Source organism: Podarcis filfolensis, assembly GCF_964270895.1.
Source record: "Podarcis filfolensis genome assembly, chromosome: 4".
NCBI lineage: Eukaryota > Metazoa > Chordata > Lepidosauria > Squamata > Lacertidae > Podarcis > Podarcis filfolensis.
This window is the reverse complement of record NC_139607.1, coordinates 58,079,580-58,104,532: the sequence shown is the minus strand read 5'-3', so window position 1 is coordinate 58,104,532 and position 24,953 is coordinate 58,079,580. Positions and strand designations below refer to the sequence as shown.

The 24,953-nt window shown below is 42.2% G+C and overlaps 1 protein-coding gene and 1 long non-coding RNA gene across 5 annotated transcripts in view; one reads left to right on the top strand and one right to left on the bottom strand.

Annotated features, from left to right (window-relative positions):
- LOC310761489 overlaps nucleotides 1-19,400 on the bottom strand; it is a 31,899-nt gene extending 12,499 nt beyond the window's left edge. The window contains exon 1 of the long non-coding RNA XR_014547542.1: nucleotides 19,337-19,400. This is a non-coding gene — a long non-coding RNA (uncharacterized lncRNA). The remainder of the gene's footprint in view (nucleotides 1-19,336) is intronic.
- The window catches only part of USP25 (ubiquitin specific peptidase 25), a 55,319-nt gene continuing 48,712 nt past the window's right edge, over nucleotides 18,347-24,953 (top strand). For 2 of the 4 annotated variants that reach the window (XM_083611269.1, XM_083611268.1), the window contains exon 1: nucleotides 18,401-18,979. In XM_083611269.1, coding sequence (XP_083467395.1) covers nucleotides 18,935-18,979 — 45 coding nt within the window. In that variant the 5' untranslated portion in view covers nucleotides 18,401-18,934. Of the gene's footprint in view, nucleotides 18,980-19,477; nucleotides 19,578-24,953 lie in introns of those variants that run through there. The other 2 variants (XM_083611266.1, XM_083611267.1) reach the window with 2 other exon arrangements.

The window sequence follows — 24,953 nt, the reverse complement described above, 5'->3', positions numbered from 1 at the left end:
TCTCATTCTAAACTAATGGCAACCTTTTATTTCTGCTGTGATATGAGGCAATGTGATGGTTAAAAAAAATCACACACAACAACTACAATGGCATATCATTGGTCTGAATGATGCACCTGAATGTTTTAAATGAGGAGCCTCTGCAGTCAAAAGGACACATCAAATAAGTTTATATTTCTTATAGGATTACAACATTCTTGCTGCGGAGCTGTGTACTGTCCAGTGAAAGGACAATCAGTGCCACAGGGAGTTTACACTAAACAAACAGGCATCTGGAAAGTGGGATAGAGTTTCGAGAGCTGCTCTTGCTTCTAGGGTTAGCAGCAAACATAACTGATAAAGGGCACCGTGAAGCTTTAAAAATGCCCTATTAATAACTGGGTTTTCATTTCTTCTAACATGTTGTTCCTTCCCCCATCCTTCAACACTCACCATATTGCATTGGCCATGGTGATGTATGTGTGCATGTGTTTGTGTAATTGATTTGGACCTTCCAGCAATTCTAAAACCTTAGGACAGGGCTGGTATAAAGTATAATGGTATCTCAGATCCCCCCAGGGCTGTCCTGCCCTGTGCCATCTTTAATTGTGTTGCATAACTTCAAAAATGCACAGAAGATATGATCTTGATGGCATAAATTTGAGGTTATAGTCATGCTTATTATGTGCTAGTGTCTCTTTGGGTTTCACAACAATTATATGTGTTCCACTTGGGGAAGTCTGAACAGAGGTGGGGAGGGGAGTCTAACTCTCTCTCCCTGCCACACACCTGACAAAAACCATACAAGTGAAAACACTGTTTGGATTATAGGGGTGCTACCATTGGTGCCAAGAGGCAGCTTCCCCTGAAATGAAAACGCTACCTTTGGGAACACTGTGGCAAGCGTGAAACTTCCCTTTTCCATTTTCATGTCCCCAAAGGTACTCAGGCTTCCCCACAGCAGATACTGAAGAAGAAGAAGAAGAAGAAGAAGAAGAAGAAGAAGAAGAAGAAGAAGAGGGGGAGGAGGAGTTTGGACTTGATATCATGCCTTTCACACCCCTTGAGGAGTCTCAAAATGACTAACAATCTCCTTTTCCCTTCCTCCCCCACAAAAAACACTCTGTGAGGTGAGCGAGGCTGAGAGACTTCAGAAAAGTGTGACTAGCCCAAGGTCACCCAGCAGCTGCATGTGGAGGAGCGGGGATGCGAACCCGGTTCACCAGATTACCAGTCCACTGCTCTTAATCACTACACCATGCTGGCTCTCATAACAAAAAGCCGTGCATGATAAATCCCCACATTCTACATCCTACTTGTTCTGCACACTCATAAACAACGAACATTTATGAACCAAATGTGCATTAATAATTTACCCAAGTGGAAAAGCAGAATTTGTTAAATGCACCCCACTCCTGGCAGATGTTTGTTGATATGGTTCTTACTAATCTCAATCTGCATTGATTAATTTCAACAACTGATTTTGGGGAGAGGAGTTGCAACAGCTATTTTTCTCACAGGAGCAGAAAAGTGGTGGTGCATTTTCCCTCTGTTCAAATATTAACGGAAAGCTTTCCTCGTTCAGTTCCTATGCGGAGTTTTGCCCTCACAAATAAGCTATCAGTGTTTTCTTTTTCTAGCACATTAGTTAGTATATGTATTTAGATTTAAAAAAAACAAAAAAACAAAACAGCACGATCTTTCCTTTTCGCTGGACTCTTTATTCTTCTTTTTGCTCAAATCCTCTCATGCTGGGCATGAATACATTAAATATAGCAAGTGAAGGCAAAGCAAATGCACAGCTCTGCTTATATTCACGTTGCCCGTTCTGAGCTCTGCCGAGCCTTCACACTAGATTCTGAAATGAATACTTCTTCCCTTGGGCAGGCTTGATGTAACACTTTAGCCTTTCGTTAGCTGTACCTCAACATGAAATTGACAACCCTAAAACATATGGCACGGACACATGTACTCTCAATTCATTCAAACAAGAGAATACAGTGGTGTCCTCTTGCTAGTAGTTCCTGTTCCCTGCTCTCAAAGCAGGGATGGATTGTTCTGTTCTTCCAACCAGCCTTTCCTGTGATACCTCAGGAAAGGTATGATTTAACAGAATGTTCATCTGAATAAGAAGCCTTTTTGTGCTCAGGGGTGTTAAAATGTGAATAAAAGGTTCGTGTCTAAGCTCTAATCAATTGGTAGAAAGCAAGCGTGCCTTTCAGTCACATGTTATTGGATTCTCTTTTTCTTTCTTTCTTTTTGCAAAGTTACAAAGACAACACATCCACCCCCTTCCCACCCACCCCAGCCAAGTCAACCCCACTTAACACACAATAACACACTTGCAAATGCATCAGCCAACATAACCTGATAGTATAGTTACTGCACACTTAGAAAAGCAGTAAAGCCCTTGTTTTCTGGGCTTGGTTGGTCATCTGAAGCTCAGAAATATCCCCATCCTAGGAGGCCATGTAAATAAATCTCTAGGGACACTATCCAGCTGAACAATTGCACTAGAACGAGGACTTTTAGCTATGCAATGGAACTTCTCTGCCTTTCCCTCTCCCCATGTGACCCTTAGATTGTCTTCTTCCGTAAAGGAAAGATGTTTAGGCATTGCTGTGAAATAGAATGCTCTGTCCATCCGAAGCTTCCAGATTTGGGGAACATGCAAGGAGAGAGGAGACAGCGGGGAAGTTCCACTGCGCAGCTAAAAGTCCTTGCGCCACCCTATGTAACATATTGTAAACTGGTAGAAGCTGTGCTGCAGTATTCCAGCAAAAACAGCAAAGAGTCAGTACACAACAAAAGCTTTTGTAGACTACAGTCCACTTCATCAGATGCATGAAGTGGCAAGTGTTGTAGATCTGGACACTAGACTTCTGTTGATGCAGCCTAGAATAGCATTGGCTTTTTTGCTGCTGCGTCACACTGTTGACTCATGTTAAGCTTCTGGTTTACTAAAACCCCTAGATCCTTTTAACATATACTACTACTGGCAAGCCAGGCTTTCTCTATCTTTTATTTGTGCAGCTGGTTCTTCCTGTCTAAGTGTAGAATCTGACATTTGTCCCTATTGAAATGTTTGTGCAGAACAGCTAAAAACAGTCAAAAATTAATTTCTCATGGCATCATGTATAATTCAGTCCTATCAAATTCGCCCTGGAACACAGTGAGATTATCGGTGCAGAAAAATTTGCTTACACAGATTGGTTAATTGAACCAGAAACTTCTTCAATCAAAATTCATTTGGAAATTCATTATTTCAGTTCAGTCAACCTTTGAGTGCCGTGTGGCTTATCAGGTGTCTATCTTTTTGATATCTGAACAATTTAGAAGTAATAAATTCATGACGTACACGTTTCTTGTTTAAAAATTTTTCTAGCTTTTCTTTTAAAATATGAGGGAGCCCTCTAGTGGTGCATAATGCCTCCCTGGTGTGTGAAATGTTAAATGAAATTAACTGGGACTAGTAGAATCTTTCAGAATGGTGTAATAGCTTTACATGCAAAATATCTCTTCCCTTTCTCTGCCCCACTGTTATACAGCTGAATGGTTTTCATTAATTTTGTTACATGCCTGTTGGCTTGCCAAATACAGCTGCACCCAGAGTTCAGGAACTTTGCTTTCCACAAAACGTGTTTAATTTTAAGAGCTCCTTTCAAACTGTTTGCAATTTTCATTTAGTAACAATTAAATATATTGATATCCTTTATGCTATATAATCTGTAGTTTTGCAGTGTTCTTTACAATGACGATCTGGCAATGAGATATTTGAAGCCCATTATGCAAACATTAGGCCGGGCAGAACCACACCACTGCTGAATGTCCAGAAGATGTCAGTGTTTGTCTGTAGAATAGACCTTTTACCTTTTGTATGCTAGTGTGGAACTGAAGATATACCAGGCATTAGCCAACCAGATCATAGTTAGAGTAGACCCACTGAAACAAAGGAAAGTTAGATTTCTACTTTGACATAGTCAATTGCCATCCAACACATTTAGCCATTTTTAAAATCTCCATTTTTAAACAGTGGCCGCTGTGTCATATCAGAAACAGTTCCTGAAATTCTCCCGTGAAGTTTTAGAGAAATCCCAGATACTTTAATGTTTAATATTTCTTTAATAACAGCTGCATTCGGAGATCTCCTTGGCTCATTCTATCAGAGCTAAAGACCCATTGGACTCTATCAAGTGGACAGTCACACTTTGTACCATCTCCTCCTTTTGCTCTGAACAAAAAGAAACTTATCATGAGACCAGCCAACCCAGGAAAGAACAAATTAGTAAGAGTTGGTCATATGCCATCTTATGCGATTGTAAAGTACAGGTATGCCAAATCAGATCAGGGGTAGAATCTGAAGGACAAATAAGTGACTTCAGAAAAAGGGATAGCAAGGCCCATTATTAGTGGAGCAAGGTTTCAATCCATGCTATATACAGTGGTGCCCCGCAAGACGAATGCCTCGCAAGACGGAAAACTCGCTAGACGAAAGGGTTTTCCGTTTTTTGAGCTGCTTCGCAAGACGAATTTCCCTATGGGCTTGCTTCGCAAGACGAAAACGTCTTGCAAGTTTGTTTCCTTTTTCTTAACACCGTTAATACAGTTGCGACTTGACTTCGAGGAGCAACTCATAGAACGCAGTGTACATAGTAGCCTTTTTTGAGGTTTTTAAAGACTTTGGTGATTTTTGAAGCTTTTCCAAAACTTCTTTTGCAGCCATTTGGTAAGTTAAGCTTTTAAAACTTTTTTGGGGGGTTTTGGATTTTGGGTTGCGGTGTTTGGAATTCAAGGACTTGGTGTTGGGGAGGGGTTTGCAAGAATCTGGAAGCTTTTTTTTTCTGCATTTTTATGATTTTCTGTGACCATTGGGCCACTCTGCTGTTTTTTAAAAAAAATTCTGGATTTGAATTTCTGTGTGCTGGGTGGCTGGGGGAACAGTTGGGGAGGGGTTTGCAAGAATCTGGAAGCTTGTGTTTTTTTTCCTGCATTTTTATGATTTTCTGTGACCATTGGGCCACTCTGCTGTTTTTGAAAAAAATTTCTGGGTTTGAATTTTGAAATGCTCTTTACAGTATGTGTGACTTTAAAGAGCACTTAATAAACTCTTGTTGTACCAAATTTGGCTTTGTTTGGACTTTTTTTGACCATAGGAACGAATTAATTGATTTTCAATGCATTCCTATGGGATTTCGTGCTTCGCAAGACGAAAAATTCACTAGACGAAAAAATTCGCGGAACGAATTAATTTCGTCTTGCGAGGCACCACTGTAAAACCTTAATATACTGTGACTGAAAGCTGGTGGAAATATATTGGGGCAGCATTCCCTACCTCTTAGAGCAGAGATAGGCAACTATTTTCTGTTGAAGGTCACAATACCTCAGGAATCAAGGGCCACATGCCACACTGGGTTGAGTCAACATCTTCATCAATCTATCTACTATGTCCCCAAGATCTTGCTATTGATCCGTCACCTCCAATTCAGACCCAATGAGCACATAGGTGAAATTAAGATTTTGTTGTTGTTGCAACATGCATCTCTTTACACTGAATTGCACTTGCCATTTTACTGCCCATTCACTCAGTTTGGAGAAGTCCTTTTGGAGCTCTTCGCAAACTTTTTGTTTTAACAGCCGTGAACAATTTAGTGTCATCAGCAAATCTGGCCACCTCACTGCTCACTCCTAACTCTAGATAGATTATTAACCAATAAGCAAGTTAGAGAGAAGCCACATGACTTGGTAGAGTGCACACAGTGAACCCTTGCTTCATGTGAATTCCTCCTGTGGTCATGTCAGGTGGAATTCCTGTTCTGAACCCCACTGCCATCTATAGCCAAACTGGTGGTCACAAGGAGCAGAGCTTTTGTACTGATAGTTGCCTCTGTGGAACTTTCTCTTAACAGGAGCCAGCTTTCTCTTAGCATTTAAGGAGCAAATAGAAATGCCTTTTATTTTACCAGAGCTTTGCTTACTGGTTTTAGGTCCTTTACAGTTCTAACTTCATGTTCCATTGTTTGTTTGTATCTGCAGTGTTTATAACTTCTTTTATGGCGAAGGGCCAATGATAGAGCATCTGCTTTGCATGCAAAATATGCCAGGCTCAATCCAGGTAGCATTTCCAGGTAGGGTTGGGAATATTCTTTGTCTGAAAACCTGGGAAGCTGTTGACACTCAGTGTAGACAATACTGAGCTGGATGGACTAGTGGTGTAGCTTAGTATGTTCCTCTGTTTATGTGGTTTTGATGTTTTATTTTTATTATTTGAGGACTAGAGCTAGGTTGAGTGGACAAATTTGAAATTTAAAAATAAATAATAAACAACAAACATTGTATAAGTACCTCCAGATGCTGGGTGCAGGACTTTATCTTTGACAGCACATTTCACTCTCCCGGTAAGAAAGACCTGCCAGCTGTGCTGGTGTCTACTTACCAATCTTGTGGTCTAAATTGGGCTGAAAGTTACCAAACCTAACAGAGCATTGAGTTTAGATTTCAGATAGTTCTGAGAAGGCCAAGGTTTATAAAAACAGAGAAGTGAGAAGTGAATTACAGCATTCCTGATAGAAGAAGGTTAGGAATAGCTCAGCCTTTCCCAGAAACGCTAGTCCCAATGGGACTTCTATCAACTCTTCTTTGGTCAGACTTTGGCCCTACTATTTTTACACACAAATGCAAAACACTTTACATTTGTTTTAGACTCATAGATTATGTATGGGCCATAGTGGAAAAAGGCTTGAAGGGGGAGGGGGGACTCTGATTTGATATTTGCTGCTTAGAACATACATGCAAACATGCAATGTAGAGAAATAATCTTGCTAGAACAGACTCTTCAAGGAATTTGGAGGAAATGAAATCTAAGTAGTGCATAATATGACAGTGTATTTTTGTCAGCACTCAGGTATTTAGAACTTCAATGTTATGAAACTTAAACAGGTTATGATTCTGTGAGGCTCAAAGAAGTGATAAAAATGGATTTTAAAAGGGAATGTCCATTCCCCAGGGCAGGCCCCTGCAATGGATGGATGCTGAACAATAAGCTGCCGGACACTTTTTTGTTGCATTCTTACTACCAAAAAGACTGTGATTTTTTTCATGCCATCCCTAATATAACAAATCAGTCTGAATAATCAAAAGTCAATGGTAGCAGTAGCCAAGAAAGGGTAAGAGATTGGAGGGGAAATCAACCTGGGTAGGAAAGAGGAAAAGACAGAGTGAACAGGAATCTTTGTTCCATATTGATTTGTTCCATTTTTTCCTCTTCCTAGAAGATACCACCATGTCATACGAAGTCAACAAAATACATATTGTAGCTTAGGGTGCCCCCCGCCCACCCACCCCGTTCCACATTAGTCAATGTTGTGCACCGAGAAGGGGAGGGCAAAGTGTAGGGGTGTCGGCACAGTGCAAATGCACCAGCTGAGCAATTCAGATGCTCCTGCTAGTGCATTTGCACCGCACCGACTTTCCCGCTGTCTTACAGCTCTCCCTCCTGGTGCGCCACAGCGACTCACCTGTTAGGAAGCTAACATAGCAACTCCGCTCCACCCGCTCCACCCTGATTGTTCCTTAGGGCACCTTTGGTTCAGCTAGTTCAGGACTGCCCTAAACTAATTGGCAGCTGCACTCCTGGGATCTCTCCCAGTCCTACTTGGAGAAGCTTGGAATGAACCTTGGACCTTTCACATGCAAAACATGTTCTCTACCACTCGTCTTTCTGCAGATCTGTTTAGCTTCAGCAAAGTCTGAATTTTTAGCTTTCTGAGTGAAAGATTTTATCAGTAGACTAAATGCTGCAGAAACACTCACAAATAATGCTGGCAGGCTCCCATCTCTATGCCAGCTCTTCTATACAGTTTCAGGAACTGTCTCTGAGAAGCTACATTTTTGAATTTCTATTATGGATTGCATATATTTGTTACCAAGAGCCTAGCCCATCTGCTGCAGAGCATCTGTGTGGACTTTGGAGGCAGGATTGCAACTGTCTCTGGTTAATTGCTTTGCTCCTATGCCTCTTGTTGTGCTGTAGAAATTGAGCAACTTTTTAAAAATAAGTTTTAACAAAGGTAAGGGAACGCAGTGCTGCTCAAAGGAGAAATGCTGGTCCAAGTGGGTAAGCATACTTTTCTCTCTCTCCAGAGAATAATAGGCTCCTGCTTAGAAACAGGCTGTAGCTCAGCAGTGCTCAAGAGGGTCAGTTGTATATCTGACAACTGACATCTTCCTGCATCAGGAAAAAATAACCTTTGTAGATGAGGATGAGTCAGAGCAGCAGTGATATAAATGGAATACATACGCTATGTCTACCTACACTTGAAAAACTCGTAAACATCTTCACATTGAGGAATTAACTAGCTCTATTTAGTTTTACAATTAATGATCATAAATGCCATACCAAGCAGAAATTTTACATGTTTTGATTTTGTATATAAATAAAGCTTAGTATCCAATGTACCAGAACAGATAGGAGAACTCCACCCTGTGACAGATCATAGTTCCTGAAATTTGGGATCAGCACATTAGGCAGGAGGAGCTGCTGTCAGAAGGTGGAAAACCCCATCTTCCACGGACACACAGAAAATGTAAACCACTGCTCATTTTTTAGTGACCTTTCAACCATTGTGGTTAGAAATAGACATTACTAGTGCCGTTTTCAGGGTCCATGAGTTGTATGCCTTTCTTGCAAGACATCGGTATCAATGGGTTTACACCAATACCAGATTTACAATGCTTTTTTTTTTTATTTCATCCTTCTCTATGTGTTTCTTTTTAATGTATACATTGCCTACTAATGATTAGTGGGTGATACTGTATATAGCATGGTCACGTTTGCAGTTTACAGAGGACAGTCTTCTTGTTCAACAGAGTTTCTTATTTGATAGGGTGTCCAAAAATAAAGAGCCATCAATAGCTAGCACCTGGGCAGCAGATTGAACAGGCACATCTGAACCCACTATAATGAAATGTGTTGTATTTCTATTTAAATCATAACAATTATTTCCGAATTTACATATGTACATATAAATAGCATATATGGTAATGTGCTTCTCATTTTTTGGCAATGTTTAAGGGGCCACCCTACTGTTAGGCCTTCATTGCTCAATAAACAGTTAAATGTGCTTAATTTCAGCTTGTTTGTCCCCTCTGTCACTATCTCTTGTGTTATTCCATTAATAAAACATGAAAACATTAGGCAGATCATCTAAGTGCAGAGCAAACATTACAGAGCTGCTAAAACACTGCTGAGTTTGGAATTCAGGCCCCATAAATGCTGTTCAGCCCTTCCAATTTTAACTTCACAATTACCATCAGGCATGAATCAGTGTGGTACAATCATAATTGGTTTCTGAACTAACAGCTATACTCATATATTGGCCCTTCTCTCAGATTAAGCATCCATTATGAACTATTTCAGAGATAACACTTCAATTTTTGACTGTTGTCAATGACTGGGATGTGCAAATAGCAATCATTGCTGAGACATTTATCACACAGTTTTGACAAGCATTACAATTTGATCTCATCCCATGCCATTGGAGCTGAGGTTTATGCAATGTGTCTCTGTTTTAAGTCTACTATTTCATCCCAGCTGTTCATGATTTAACATTTAAATACTTTGCTCCCACAAATCTAGGATGCCATACTAGTGAAGGTCAGTAAGCAGAGTTTACTCTTAGATAGATTACAGTTTGTGACTACAGCTGACATAAAGACTCAGTGTGCCTATTAATGCTTTTAACTTTAATGAAAAGCTATGTTGATGTATATACAGTTTCAAAATAATCCTAACAATACTAAATATGTATATAGTGTTTCAATGTGGTTTGCATACTTTAACTCAACAACCTTTATAATAATTCTGTGATTAGATCAGTATTACTACTCCAAAGGGCTGAGGTCATGAAATAAAATCCAAAGAACGTGTGACAGAGACAACCATGTTTGTTTATTTACATACATGAGCTGGTCTCATATATATATATATTTGCCTTTCATGAAGAGATGTAGCACCACCCTGACTTGCTTTACTCCATTGTTTCAGGTTCGTTTTTGTCTATTCAGCTCACTTTTGGCATTATGCTAGCTTTTTTGTATAAAAATTAGACTACCACCAACATCCATCATATCTAGCTTGACTGTTGCTTAATGCTTTTAAGGAATACTTGACTCATTTAAGAAATACTTGAGATTTCAATCAGTCCCTTCCTAACAGAGATGTCAGATAAATCCTCCAAATTAATATTTATGCAGGGTTCATTCTCATATACTGAAGTCTGCTCTGGAATGAACTCTTCTGCCTGTTGAGTTTTCGTGACAAATTAATAAGGGACTTGGCTCTGCCAAAAAAATTAATAAATGGTTGGGTGTTTCTTTTTTAAAAAAGTGTTACTTGTGCTGACATCACTGTTTAAAATGACATATCTGGCAATTAGTTACTGTGGCAACTAACCACCTGTATTTGCACAAATACAGAGAGTGTGGCAGACTAGTTACTTAACAACAGAAACTGGTGTTGAATGTGGTTCCTTACATAACGAAAGCATAATTTGTTTTTGTTTAGTCGTTTCCAACTCTTCGTGACCCCATGGACCAGAGCATGCCAGGCACTCCTGTCTTCCACTGCCCGCAGTTTGGTCAAACTCATGTTGGTAGCTTTGAGAACACTATCCAACCATCTCGTCCTCTGTCGTCCCCTTCTCCTTGTGCCCTCCATCTTTCCCAACATCAGGGTCTTTTCCAGGGAGTCTTTTCTTCTCATGAGGTGGCCAAAGTATTGGAGCCTCAGCTTCAGGATCTGTCCTTCCAGTGAGCCCTCAGGGCTGATTTCCTTAAGAATGGATAGGTTTGATCTTCTTGCAGTCCATGGGACTCTCAAGAGTCTCCTCCAGCACCAGAATTCAAAAGCATCACTTCTTCGGCGATCAGCCTTCTTTATGGTCCAGCTCTCACTTCCATACATCACTACTGGGAAAACCATAGCTTTTACTATACAGACCTTTGTTGTCTAAATGTAAGTGTGGTAAACAGCACAAAACAACATATAATTTGTTGTAAAAACAACAGGAAAAAAATCTGCTTTCATATGTAGGATGGTACAGTGGGGGTATGTGTGGGACTACAAAGTACGAATTTGCACGCCCGATTGCTACTTTACTCACCATTACAGCTGCGAGGCCTCCCTTTCTCCTTCCTTCTGTATGCTGAAGGCCAAACATTATTAGTGTAGCTCATATTGTTATATTATGTATTTCAAGCATTTTACAATGCTTAGGTCAATTACTTTCTCATTGTGAAGTAGATCTTTATTATTACCACTTGACAGGGGAAGCTTTCAAGCTGAAATAAGCCTCATTCAGGCATTCAGATCTCACATGATGGTCACTGTACAGGGAGAAGAACAGGCGTGCATTTGCCAGCCCTGTTTCCACCACTGACTCTTCTACCCTTCACCCAACGATCCACATGTGGAAGCGTGTACAACAGACTCCCCACATCAGACCTTTTCCCCAAAACGTGGATGAAAGGTGGCAAGGAGAAGACAGGAGAGCTGGAGCCAATAAGCATGGCCCCCTCCTCACATGATTATTACTGTGGGGGATTTGAATACTACAGTGGTACCTCGGGTTAAGTACTTAATTCGTTCTGGAGGTCCGTACTTAACCTGAAACTGTTCTTAACCTGAAGCACCACTTTAGCTAATGGGGCCTCCTGCTGCCGCCACACGATTTCTGTTCTCATCCTGAAGCAAAGTTCTTAACCCGAGGTAATATTTCTGGGTTAGCGGAGTCTTTAAACTGAAGCATATGTAACCTGAAGCGTATGTAACCCGAGGTATCACTGTATAGTGGTTTGTTGATGTTTGGGGGCGTAACATTGTTCTGGGACTTACTAAGAATGAGTGCAATCTAACCCTCCCCAGTCCACCATACTGGTGTGTGTGCGTCTGTGTGGATGGGGTGGAGGTTTTCCTCAGTCCAGCCCAGGACGGCTCTGTTTACAGAATGCAGCAAGCCTCACTCCAGCATGTAGAGCTCCCCTTTCCACCTACCTGAAGTGCAGCAAGCAGAAGGACCACCTTTGAATGGGGTGCTCCAGGGGAGGGGCTGAGCCACTCCCGGATCTGCTGGGCTGCTCGCTATACTAGCTCCAGGCTAGGAGCAGGCTCTCGCTTACTTCCTGCCCTCCAGACTAGCCATTGTAAGCAATATAACTACAGATATGGCAGTTGCTACATCACTTTGTCATGCCCTCCCACTGCTCACTTGGCGCTTGGACCTCAGAGTATCCCTCTGACAAACCTTGTGGATGAAATCATGTGTAGTCCAGCTCAAGGCTGTAATCCTATGACAGAGTAGCATGACCGGTACAGCCACACTGGGTGCCCTGCTGCAGGGGACGCCACAACAATGTTGTAGAATGGAGCATGAGAGGTGGGGATGCTGAATTTTAGCGCCACACAGGGCACTGCTGAAATTTGAGAGCCCAAAGTCCACCAGTGCTTATGCTGACTTACTTGTGGGTAACCCCTATTTATTTCCATGGGATTTTTGCTGGTATCTGTCTGTCTTGAGGGACCATGTAAGAGTGCACCATTGGGGGTAAAGTCAGACCGTTGGAGAGTTACAGTGCCTGCTATGGCTTTAGAGGCTGATGGGGGAGAGACATGTTTTGCCACAGCTGGGGCAGATTAAGGTGTCCAGTTTCCCTGTTACAGATGCACCATGGCATTTCTTTTTTCTGTGCTCCACAGAATTTACTTCTAAATAAAGATGTACAGTATATAGAGAATCAGGCTGAAGCATCAAATCAGCTACAGGTTGTACAAAAGAAAGCTGCTGACACAAAAACAACTAATGATATTAGTTGACTGTGCCCTTCCCCAGCACAATCCCTCCTACATTCAATTATAGACACATTTCTTAAAACTGTAGAATTCAAGTTTATTCCATTTTAAATGAACACAACATTTCTTCTCCCTGCACAGGTGGTAAAAAATCCTTTACCGAAATGCATAACTGAACTCTGATTTGCAATCACTGATTTACTGTCAATTAAAAGATGGGCACAAATAGCTTCATTGCCCTACACACCTACTCACTACTGTTCTCCTGGGAAATTAACACTTTCAGATGTAATAATTGGTGAAACATTATTTTCATTCAAAAGAACTACTAAACACAACGGGTAAACAAATAGCATAGTTGGTATGCCATTTAATACTGAGCTTATGCAGTATTTTATTTCTGCATTATATGGTCAGATGCAGATGTGTTTCCCCTGCCTGCACTCAAAATAAAACACTCCTAGCCAGAGCCTAAGCAAGTCTGAATGGAAGCAAGTCTCAATGAGTTTAATGAGACTTAGATCATAAATAGATTATACCATTGCCACGTGATCATCTAACACAGGAATATTATTTTATTTTATTTTTGTAAAGAAATAGCCACAGGCTCCTCGAGAATGGGAATGTGGAACATGGGGAAATGGGTGCTGATTTTTTCACTCATGTTGTTTTACCACCGAAGATCAGTTTCACCAAAGCTGTTATTTTGCCCTGTTGGTTCCATTGGATGAAATTCCGGGTCTTATTTTTGTGCAAGCATGCTTAGCAGTGTAGTCATTCAATTGCTGTTTAATAAAACAGTTGAAATTAATGCTGTAATGAAGAAGTTCCTGACTTGGCATTTCAAGAGGGCTGTCAGCCAATATATTTCCTAGCTGTATACTTGGTGAAGCATGAAACAGGAGAAGATTAAGAAAGTGATGTGGTACTGCATTTGACACCCTGACTCAGAACTCCCCTTATGCACAAAAGACAACTTTTAATTCTGACGTAAACAGTCTTCTGCACTTGTAGGCTACAACAGGATACATATTTTTCAGTAATTTCTACATAGAAAATTGCATAAATACCAAGATTGCCATGTGTGACAAACAGTATACTTTTCCTGACTTGAGTGGACTTTTGCACGATAAGCTGATTACATTAATTATCCCTGTGTGATTTATCCATCTCACAATCAGCTGCAGGAGAAAAATTCATACACCTGATCAGCAGATTTGTCCCTGTGGCAAACTGTTTGGGGGAGTACCATACATAACCAATTCATCAGGCAAAATTTCTCATTTTACAGACAGCTAAGATGCAGTTGCTTCCCTGTTTAAATGTTTATTAGACACCTTAACCAAAAGCTGTTACCCAGAGGAATTTACAAGGTCTAGTTCAGCTCTGGTGTGTCTTGGTTTATAATCCTGATCTCTTGTCCTGACTCTTGGCTTGTTATTCTGCCCTGCTTTCTAGTTTGTGCTTCCAATCTGATTACCTTTCAGTACTGGCTGACAGTTCCTGGCTTCTGACACAACCCTGATACCGTAAAACTTTAAGGACTCCTTCAAATTCCCTCACTGTTTTAACACTGAATGATTTGGGCCATGATGACATGCATGATTATTATTATTGGCTTCATTGCTTTCTGATCTGTGGCTGAATGCCAGGTCAGATCAAAGTAAGACTTCACTCATGATCTGATTGTGAATGAGGAGGCCAATCTGGCCTGCATCTCTGAGACTTGGGTGGGTGAGTAGGTTGGGGTTGGTTTCACCCAGCTGTGCCCATCTGGGTACTCAGTGCAGCATTGGGACATACTTGAGGCTCAGGCAGGAGGGACTGTTGTGGTCTACAGAAATTATTTCTCTCTCCAGGCTCTCTGTCTAGTTGGGGGGTGATCTAGGGTGTGTGTTCCTGGCACTTGACAATCGGGACAGATTCTATGGAGTTTACCACTCACCTCACTGCCCAGCAGTCTCCCTGCCTGAGCTGACAGAGGCGATGTTGAAGATTCCCAGACTGATGATTTTGGGGAACTTCAACATCCATGAAAGAGGCTCTGGGGTAGTTCAGGACTTCATGGCTACCATGATGACCATGAGCTGTCCTAACATATCATCAACCCAACGCATGTGGCAGGCCACACTCTGGACCTTGTTTTCTTAACTCAGTAGGAACAGAGTGATCTGAATGTAGGGGATATTGATATCAGTCCGCTGTCATGGTCACAACATTTCTTGTTGAGCTTTAGGTTTAACCCCTTTTTTCCCTTTGTAGATGTCGGGGACCTGTTAAGATGGTCCTCCTTCAGAGGCTGATGCATCAAACGGGTTTCCAGATGGCTCTGGGGGATTTTCCGGCTCATATGACTGACACTCCCTTTGAAGCCCTGGCCCGCTTAATACAGCCTGCTTGGATCCCTGGTATATTCCAGAGCTTAGGATGATGAAACAAGGTGGGAGACAGCTTGGATGTGAGTGGAGAAGAACTCAATTCAAATGCAATCAAACACTGGTGAGGGCTCATCATCAAGCCTACCTAGTGGCAGTGAAGGCAGCAAAAGTCATACTTCGCTGCCTCCATTGCATCGTCATTGTGCCATCCAGCAGAGCTTTTCCAAATAGTGTGCTGGCTTCTATACTTTGATCCAATGGATATGATAAAACCAACAGTAGCTCGCTGTCATTTGTTTGTAAAACATATTGAGGATAAAATTAATTGCATCCACTGGAACCTTGACTCCACTGTTACACCAGGTGAATCTTGGGAGTTTTAGTTAGTAAGTTTCAAAGAGGTGAATAAGGTACTTGGATTAGTAAGGGCCATCACTTGTGACCTGGACCCTTGCTCGTCTTAGCTGATAAAAACAAGCAGGGAAGGTACAGCTTGCTGGGTCAGGGAGGTGATGAATGCCTCCTTGTAAAAGGGGCTGGTCCCTGGGTGTTTGAAGGAGGGAATGGTAAAACCGCTCTTCAAGAAGCCCTCCCTGGATTCAGTAAATCTAAATAATTACAAGCCAGTTGCCAAGCTCTCCTTTTTGGGCAAGTTTCTTGAGTGAGTGACCAGAACTAGGCACTCTTGGAGAAAACTGATTTTCTAGATGCATTTCAATCAGCCTTTAGGCCCAGTTTCAGCACAGAAACTGCTTTGGTGGCCCTGTATGATGACCTCTGTTGGAAGACAGACAGGGGAAATGTGTCCCCGTTAATTCTCCTCAACTTCTCAGTGGCTTTCGATACCATCAACCATAGTATCCTTATGGAGTGACTGTCCTGAGTTGGGCAGTACTGATTTGCGGTGATTCTGGTCCTACTTGGACGGTCATTTATAGAGGGTGATGCTTAGGGAGTGCTCTTTGGCACAGTGGAGCCTTCATTGTGGGGTTCCTTGGGGTGTGATTTTATCCCCATGCTGTTAACATTTAACATCTACATGAAACTGCTAAGTGGAGTCATCTGGAGTTTGGGAGTTTGGTTCCCAGCAATTTGCTGATAACACACAGCTCTACTTCTCATCTACATCTGCAGGTGTGGCAGTGGATGTGCTGGACCAATGCCTTGTCTCAGTAATGGACTGGCTGAGAGCCAACAAACTAAAGCTCAAATCCAGATAAGACAGTCACTGTTAGTGGGCAGCTCCCTAAACCGGATGGATAGGAGGTTGCCTGCTCTTGATGGAGTTACACTCTTTCTGGCACCTTCATCGCATATCTTTAGGCTCCAGGCAGAAACATTCCTCTTTTCCCAGGCCTTTGGCTAATTAAAGAATTCAAGGCCTTTTAAACTGCATGTTGGGTTACTGTTTTTGTTTGTTACTATGGTATGTATTTTTGTGTTCTTGTAAACTGCCCTGTGATCCTTGAAGGAAGAGTGGTATAGAAATGCAAATAATAATAATAATTAAAAAAATAAAATGTATTAACGTGTTAATGATATCTGAATGTGAAAAATTCATTTTGAGGGGGCCGTTAATACCTTTCATGTGGTTCTCACTGTAGTTCACTTAATCTGCAACATACTCTTTCTCTATGCCAAATTCACTGACTGAGAGAGAGGATAGACAAAGGCTACAACCACATGCACACTTATCTAGGAGTAAGTCTTGCTGCACTCAGGCAGGACTTCTTCTGAGTAAATATACATAGGATTGTATATGGAACTACCATTGAAAACAGATAGGGAACTCCCATTAGTCCAAGACAGAGCTAACTGCACTACAGTATATTACATTAGCTTTGTTTCAGGTGAGCTGGATTCCAATCCAGATTCAAAATGCTGCTTTTAATCTTTAAAGCCTACACTTCACTCACAAACACCATCCCATTCCCCAATGCCATTGTCAGAGGCTTTCTCTGGGTGCCTTAGCCTGGGTAAGTGTGACAAAGGACAGTATCCTGATGGTAAAACATCCTTCCTGAAGAGGCTCACATGCTATGAATACTTTGTATTTTTTCTGGCAGTAGGGAAAGACATTAATTCTCTCTGCTTTTTAAAGGTTTTCCAAAGGTTTTATAGAATCTCAGAAGTCTGGTAATTAAGATCTGTCTGTGCTGTGCGAGGTCTGTCTGTGCTCTGTGAGCATAATCATTGTTGGGATTGAGTTTTCAGTTGTCCGATGCTCTTTATGTTGTATTTTTATGGTTTAAATTGTTTATAATATTTTAAATATTTTTGGAAGGTGACAAGATAACCTTTGGTTATGGGGCAGCACAGAAATATTAATTAAAAAAACAAATCAGTTGATGTGAGTAATACGTGTTTATTGATTTCATTAGGTGTGCCCTGAGCATAACGTCACTGAATATCATGCATAGTTTCTTTTTATCCTGCTTTCTGGTCCAAAGTGATGCACAGTACAATGTATTAAAAATGATTAAACCCATCAAACCATAAAGCCAAACTACTGATCAAAAATCAGCAGTGTAATATCAGCAAAAACCACAGTACGAGGAGGCAAAAATAACAGCCTCAGTGTCGCAAGAGACACTACAGAAAACCATAGCTTTGACTGACTGTCAAAAAGAAAACAGGAAGTGACACAAATGTACCTCCCACGGAGATGAATTCAAGAGCCTGGGTGCCAATGTGGAGAAGGCCCTGCCCCACCTATTAATAAGAGTAATCTCAGAAACAGGATATGAAGCAGAAGCCCTCTCAGGAGGAAGGTGGAATCATATGGAAGCAAGTAATCCTTCCAGTACCCAAACCATTTAGAGCTTTCTGGTATTAGCAAAGTTTCCAAACCTTTCCCTGTCCCAGGGGCTACTGCACCTCCACAATTTCCTGGAGTGTCTTCACCTGGCTAGAAGCATCCTTGCATTATTCCCGCATTGTTTCTTGCTAGCCTGGAGGCCAGAAAGGGGCGCGGGAGTCCGCAGCAGCCAACCGCCCCACCAAGGTAAAACTTCCAGGGATGACTCGGCCTGCTTTAGCCGCTCGCCCCGCTTGCCGCCGGCATGTGCTCTTCCCCGACCCTTGTTCCGAAAGGAAGGCCGCCGTGGAGCTAAAAGGGATCCCCAGAGGCTTTGCAAGCTGGACGGCCGCCGCAGGATAAGGGCGGGAAGAGGAGAAGTTCCTGCTTCCCGTTCAGTCGCCTTTCCCCGGTAGCGGCGGCAGCTGGGCGGCGTCTTCCCTTCCTCACTTGCCCCCTCACAGCTCGGGCTGCATCCCTGCGCGCCCGCGCTTCGCCGGGACTAACTCGGCCAGACTTACTTCCGAGTAGGGAGCGCGCAGGGCTGCGCCGCCGAGGAGGGAGGCGCGGCGGGGAAGGGGAGGAGCCCAAGCACATTCCTGGGCTGGGCATGTTTGGTTGAGGCGGCGGCGGCGGCGCATACACTCCTAGCAAGCGGCAGGCGCACCGCCGGGCCTGAGCGCGCCCCGCTCCTTTCCAGGGCTGCCACTTGCCTGGGCAGGCGCGTCGCGTCACGGCTGCGTGGATCTCGAGCCGCGGCCTCCCCACGCCGCGCTCCTCTCCCTCGTCTCCCGCCTGCTCCTCCTCCGGCGGCCCGTCCACTCCGGCCCGGCCTTGCCGTTGTTCCCTCCCCACTCTCGGCTAGCGCCGTCTCCTGCTGCTGCTGCTGCACCTCCTCAGGCCGGCGGGGAGGGAAGCCGGAGTCGGGCCGGGGCCATGACCGTGGAGCAGAATGTGCTGCAGCAGAGCAACGCGCAGAAGGTGAGGGGCGACCTGGCCCGCGGGGAGGGGGAGAGCTACCCTGTGCTCAGGCCCAGGCAGGAAGCCCTTGGGCAGGCTGCTGGGCTACGCGAGGGCCTGGCTTTTGGGAGCCGAGGCGGGTCGGCGCCTTCCCTCCCGGGTTCCCTCCGTGACCTTTGCGTCTAGCGAGGGAGAGGCGAAAGCCGGTTGGGCGGCTCCTCCCGGCCTGGGGAAGGGGATCGTGGGGGGGGGGGGATCCGCTAAGCTTCTGGAAGCGGCACTGCCTTTCTGTCAGTATTACTTCTCCACCCCGTCCGCGCTTTGAGTTCCTGGAAGCGTGTTCCTCCTCTCGCATTTGCCCTGCTCTTCCCTCCTTACCTTGCCAGAGAAGTGCCCACGGGGGTTGGTATATTAGGGGGACGGAGGAGGAGCCCGGCGTTTCGATCCGCAACTCGCCCTTCCTTCCTTCCCTCCCCCCCCTCCTCTCACAAAAGTGCCACTTTATTTTTAAATAGAGGGATTGACGTTTTCATCCTCCCCCGATTCTGGCGCCCTGAGACGCATCTCGGTTCTGATCATGCTAGCTCTTCCAACCGGTTCTGTAATACAGTACTCAGAGGTGTAGGAAGCAGGCGGGTTTCCTGCTTCAACTATGTTTCATGCACTTACTGTAAAGCTTTGAAATGAGTCTGTAAATGTGTATCCCGTGAGGGGTGGTGAAGAATGCTACTGCTTCTGTTTTTGCCCTGAGCCAGGAAATCTGGTTGTTAGCTAAAAGTATAGTGTGGCTGGTAGTGTGAATGCTGTACTTGAATTTTGTAGATTATATCGAAGGTGTTTTGTTAACTATTAATAACAGTGGCCTATGTTAGTAGCTTCTGAGTTGTATATACCGTATGTTTCTTTTGAGGTTATGTATTTCCTCTGGAGATTTGGCTTGCTATGTCATGGGATATAGGACCCAAAAGATCTAATTCTGGAGAAAGTTCATGGTACTTTGTCCCAAGGAAAGTTGTCCTTTCTATAACACTTTGAACCTTTCGATACAAATAAAGAGTAAGACTGGTATCCTTGAATTTATGTGAAGTACATAATCTGTTGGAATGTGTAAATAATCCTACTCCAAAGAAGGCTGCTATACATGGCCTTCATCTGCTCTTTTTTACTTCCGTTTTGTCTTTCCAAAATCCTTGTGTGGTAGGTTAACTGAGAGATACTGCCTGATCCTAGGTTATCCAATGAGCTTCAAGGCTTAGCAAAGATTTGAAACCCTGGTCTAAGCCTAATATTCTCTCAGATAATTTGAAACCATTCATTCACATTTTTGAACAAGTATTTTTTATAGACTTGTTTCAAGCACAGATGCCTATAAGTTAAATAGGTAAAAAATAGATAAATGACCCCTGAACAGTTAAGTCCCATCAAAGGCGACTACGGGGTTGCTGTGCTTATCTTGCTTTCAGGCCGAGGGAGCCAACGTTTGTCCACAGACAGCTTTCCAGGTAATGTGGCCAGCATGACTAAACTGCTTCTGGTGCAAGAAGCCAGACTGCACGGAAACACCGTTTATGTTCCTGCCGCAGCGGTATCTTGCACTGGTATGCTTTCAAATTGCTAGGTTGGCAGAAGTTGGGACAGAGCAATGGGGGTTCACCCCGTTGCACGGATTCGAACTGCCAACCTTCCGATCAGCAAGCCAAGGAGGCTCAATGGTTTAGACCACAGTGCCACCCACGTCCCTATAAGTTAAATAGGGTCATTTTTTGATATAGCATGTTTATAACTTATCAATTTGAGAGGTGTGTGGCCACTAAAAATTTGTACTTTTGTTTTTGACTCGTGTGAAGAGGGACATTCCAAATGCATAGCCATAAAGGCTTGCAAAGTTGCTATACATTCTTCTACAGTTCCATTTGAACAAGTATGTGTTAAAAAAATAACTACTCACTTCTGTTTCCACATTTACCCCTTTCCACTTGCCTGCTCATTTCTTTTGCATTTTGCATCCTTTTATATCTGCTTCTAACTCCTTCAAAAATGTCTCATAAAATACAATATTTAAAGTAAGCAGTACCTGTGTGTTCTTAACATGCTTTCATAACAGTAGAAATCTACTCCTTGAGTACCTTCAACAGAGTACTTCTGTGAGGATTTGACAACTGCTTTTCATCTTTGCGCTGTTTGCATTCATGCTAAAACCAAAGTCATGAGTAGTTGTATCCCAGATGCACTGAATAGAAAGTGTGACGGGTATTTCTGTTTAAACATACATCCTACCCAGCTTTGTAAATAAGCCCCTAAAAGTTACTAGTCTTACTAGCTTTCTAAGAGACTAGTAATCTGCATTTCCGTATTGACCATGGGTAGGCAAACTAAGGCCCAGTCGCCTTCTAAATCTGGCCTGTGGGACGGTCCGGGAATCAGCGTGTTTTTACATGAGTAGAATGTGTCCTTTTATTTAAAATGCATCTCTGGGTTATTTGTGGGGCCTGCCTGGTGTTTTTACATGAGTAGAATGTGTGCTTTTATTTAAAACGCATCTCTGGGTTATTTGTGGAGCATAGGAATTATTTAATTTTTTTCCTCCAAAATATAGTCCGGGCCCCCACAAGGTCTGAGGGACAGTGGACTGGCCCCCTGCTGGAAAAGTATGCTGACCTCTGGTATTGACCACTTAAGAGGCAAAGTGCCCTCCTTTGCTAGAAGAAAAAATGCCACCTGTGAAGTAGATTGGTGGAGGAGGAATAGAGCATTTCAGTGCTGATTGTGAAGGAAGAGACTTTTCTCGTTAATTCAGGAGGCATGGAAACAAAGTGGGCTGGTAGAAATGGGATTAATGAAAGCTGCAATCCAAAATATCTGGAAGGCGCTTGTTTGACAAAGGCTGATCTGGGACATTAGAATTTTTCCTGATGCAAACTGAATTTTCCAGTGCAAAGTATGCTATGCAAATTAATGTGCTTGTGGATGCAAATCAATTCAAGAATTTGGCTGAACCCCTGTCACTGGCCAATTCAAAGTCCAAAGGACCAGAAGCTATTGGTTTATAACCGTTTTTACAGGGATGTTTGAAACAGCTGGGTTCATTTAACAACAAACAACTGCTTGGTACCCCATAGTGGTGTTTCTCTTTGGTTCCAAACGGCTCCAATGAGTTCTCTAAAGAGTCAGTAATTTTGGGAAGGGCTGTAGCTCAGTGGAAGAGCATCTACTTTGCATGCAGAAGGTCCCAGGTTGAAATCCCAGCATATCCAGGTAGGGCAGGTTCAAGAGAGAACTCCATCAGTGTAGACAATTTTGAGCTAGATAGACCAATAATCCAGCTCAATATAGCTCAGTTTCATATGTGAAAATAATATTTGTGCTTGTGTTGCTGAATGAACCTTTTGGGATAGATGGATAAATAACCTGTGTGTGTTGAAATAAGAAAGATAAAGTGAAATGATCTAAATTAATATTGGGTAAGCAGGATATGTTCTGTATTCTTGTGTTTATTCTGAGAGTAAAAGTTCCTATTACTAGAACAAAGCAGAGCTCTGCAATTTCCAATTATAGTTTCTCATGTTAGTTTTGCCTGTTTTTAAGTGTCTGCCTTTAGTGTGAGAATATAAACATATAGCGCTTGGGAACCATGCCCTTCCGGCTTGACTAATTCTTTCCCATAGTGAACTCCCACAAAAGAATGTTGTCAGATATGTATTACTACTAGTAGCTGTCAGTATATCTTTTCCTAAATAAAAATACTTGTTGCCTACAGTTTACATTAAATAGTAGATTATTAGATGATGGGTGTTGTTACCATGACAGTGACAATTTAAAAGGATAGGCCTTTCCTATGTCTATAACACAAGCATAAACAAAAGCATCTCACTAATATAGTTTTCCCCATGGGATTTGCAGTTCCTATGCAACAATTTTGTATGGAATGCTTGATGCAAATAGTAAGTTTTGTCCCACCTATTCAAGCAGAAGACCTTAGCATATCACTAGTTCCTGAAGAGTTTCTGTACTACAGATTTGAAGAAGCAGCTTTGTTCTGTAAGTCTGTAGCACAGAAATTCTTCAGGACTTGATGATATGCAGTCCTAGCCATTTCTAGTCAGAAGTATGTCCTATTGAAGCCAGGATTCAATAGAACTGCAGACCAAATGATCTTCTAATTCTATAACTGGGGCAAAACATAGAAAAATGCTGTGTGCGTACTGAACTTAGCATGCAAAACATTCCATATAAAGTTTTCCCATAGGAAAACTGCAAATCCCCTGGGCATGAGCTGTTTTTGTTCCAACTGGTCATGATATGGTGAAAGCTTTGAACATTAGGCTTATGTTTTTTCTTTCCCTATACATGTGTTTTGTGGTAGCACCTAGAAACATACTGAGGAGTATCTTCTTGCTGGTACTTTGGCCCGTTAAAATGTATGGAGACTCTTATTGTGTGTAACACTGGTGGAAGTAGAACTAAGTAGCATAAACAGCTAGAGCGAAATACTACATTAGTGGTAGGATATTGGTGTAAAATAGCTTGTTATTTGATATGTTTAGGGTTTTAAAATGTCACTTTCTGCACTCAACTACGGTCAAGGGTATTAGAAAAATGTATGAAATGTTATCTCCCTGGTTTTTGCTCCATAGGTCACTTAAGGACAGTTTGCACTTCATTCTTACCAGAAATCACACATGCAGGATGCCCTGTTGAGGAATGTATGGATTGCTAGGTTTGGCTCTTGTACACAAGAAATTCCACTGGCTGCACTTGAGTTCCATGTGAGCAGCTGGCTTCAGGTGCTGGAGGTAGAGAAGTCTGCTTTTTTCCAGACTTCCAGTCTCTTTCCTTGCTACAGCAAAGGCAGTTGTCACTGAAAACACATTTTCTACAGATCTATATGTTAGATGCATCTATTTTGTGTATGTTTCATTTTTTCATTCATAGAGATATTTACACCTAATTGGTACTTAAGAACTATGACATACTTCTTTAATGTATACTTAGTGGCTTTAATTATTGCTATAATTACTGGTCTTTTTAAGTACATGTCCTGGTATACACAGCTGGTAGAATATTGTTGAACAAGTAAAATATTTTGACATATGAAGGATTTAAAAATTGTATTATATAAAGTACCAAACAATTGTCATTTTTGAAACTTCATTTTTTGTTATATCTGAATCGATTTTGTATCATAACACAATGATTTTCCTTATAGCTGCCATCTCTTCTTTTTGATTGCAAGTACCAAGAGGTGAATAAAACACAATCTGTGGCCAGTTAAGAACATAAAAGCAGCAGTCAGAAGAAGCATGATTAAAATGTGCTAAATATATTTTCTAATAGCTCAGTTGGTAGAGCATGAGACTCTTAACCTCAGGGCTGTGGGTTTGAGCCCCACGTTAGGCAAAAAGATTCATGCATTACAGAGGTTTGGACTGGATGACCCTCTTGGTTCTTTTGACTCTACAATCCTATGATTCTAAGTCCTGCATAAAGTGATAATTTGGTAAAATCTATAGTGAACTAGTATATTTGTATAATGGAAGTAGGCTGCTGTAATTATGTACTAACCATCTTTATACTAAATTCATTCAGAATTAGGGATAAATTATTGAAATTCTCCAAAGAGAGGTGAGCATACATTCTATTTTTCTTTGAACAGTAGTTGAAAGAACTGAAGGGACTTTGCTCTGCTTGTAAAATCTGTTGCTTTGGCTCCTTTAAGCTTTTTTTTTTTTTGGTAGCTCATTGATTGCAGAGAAGAGGGCATGCCTAATGGGAGCCCTTCCCTACAATTTCCTGCCTTAACTCTAGCTTCCTTCACATCTTCAGCATTTTACTAAGCCTTGAGTCTCAAAGGGCATTCCAATTTTGCCACCCTTTTCAAGCTGTGTGTGTGTAGTGCATTTCAGCAGGTTTGTGAACTAGGACGGCTGTGAACAAGGGCCCTTCTTGGTGCCAGTAGTGCATTTGTTTTTGCGTTACTGTGAAGCAGGGAACAGAA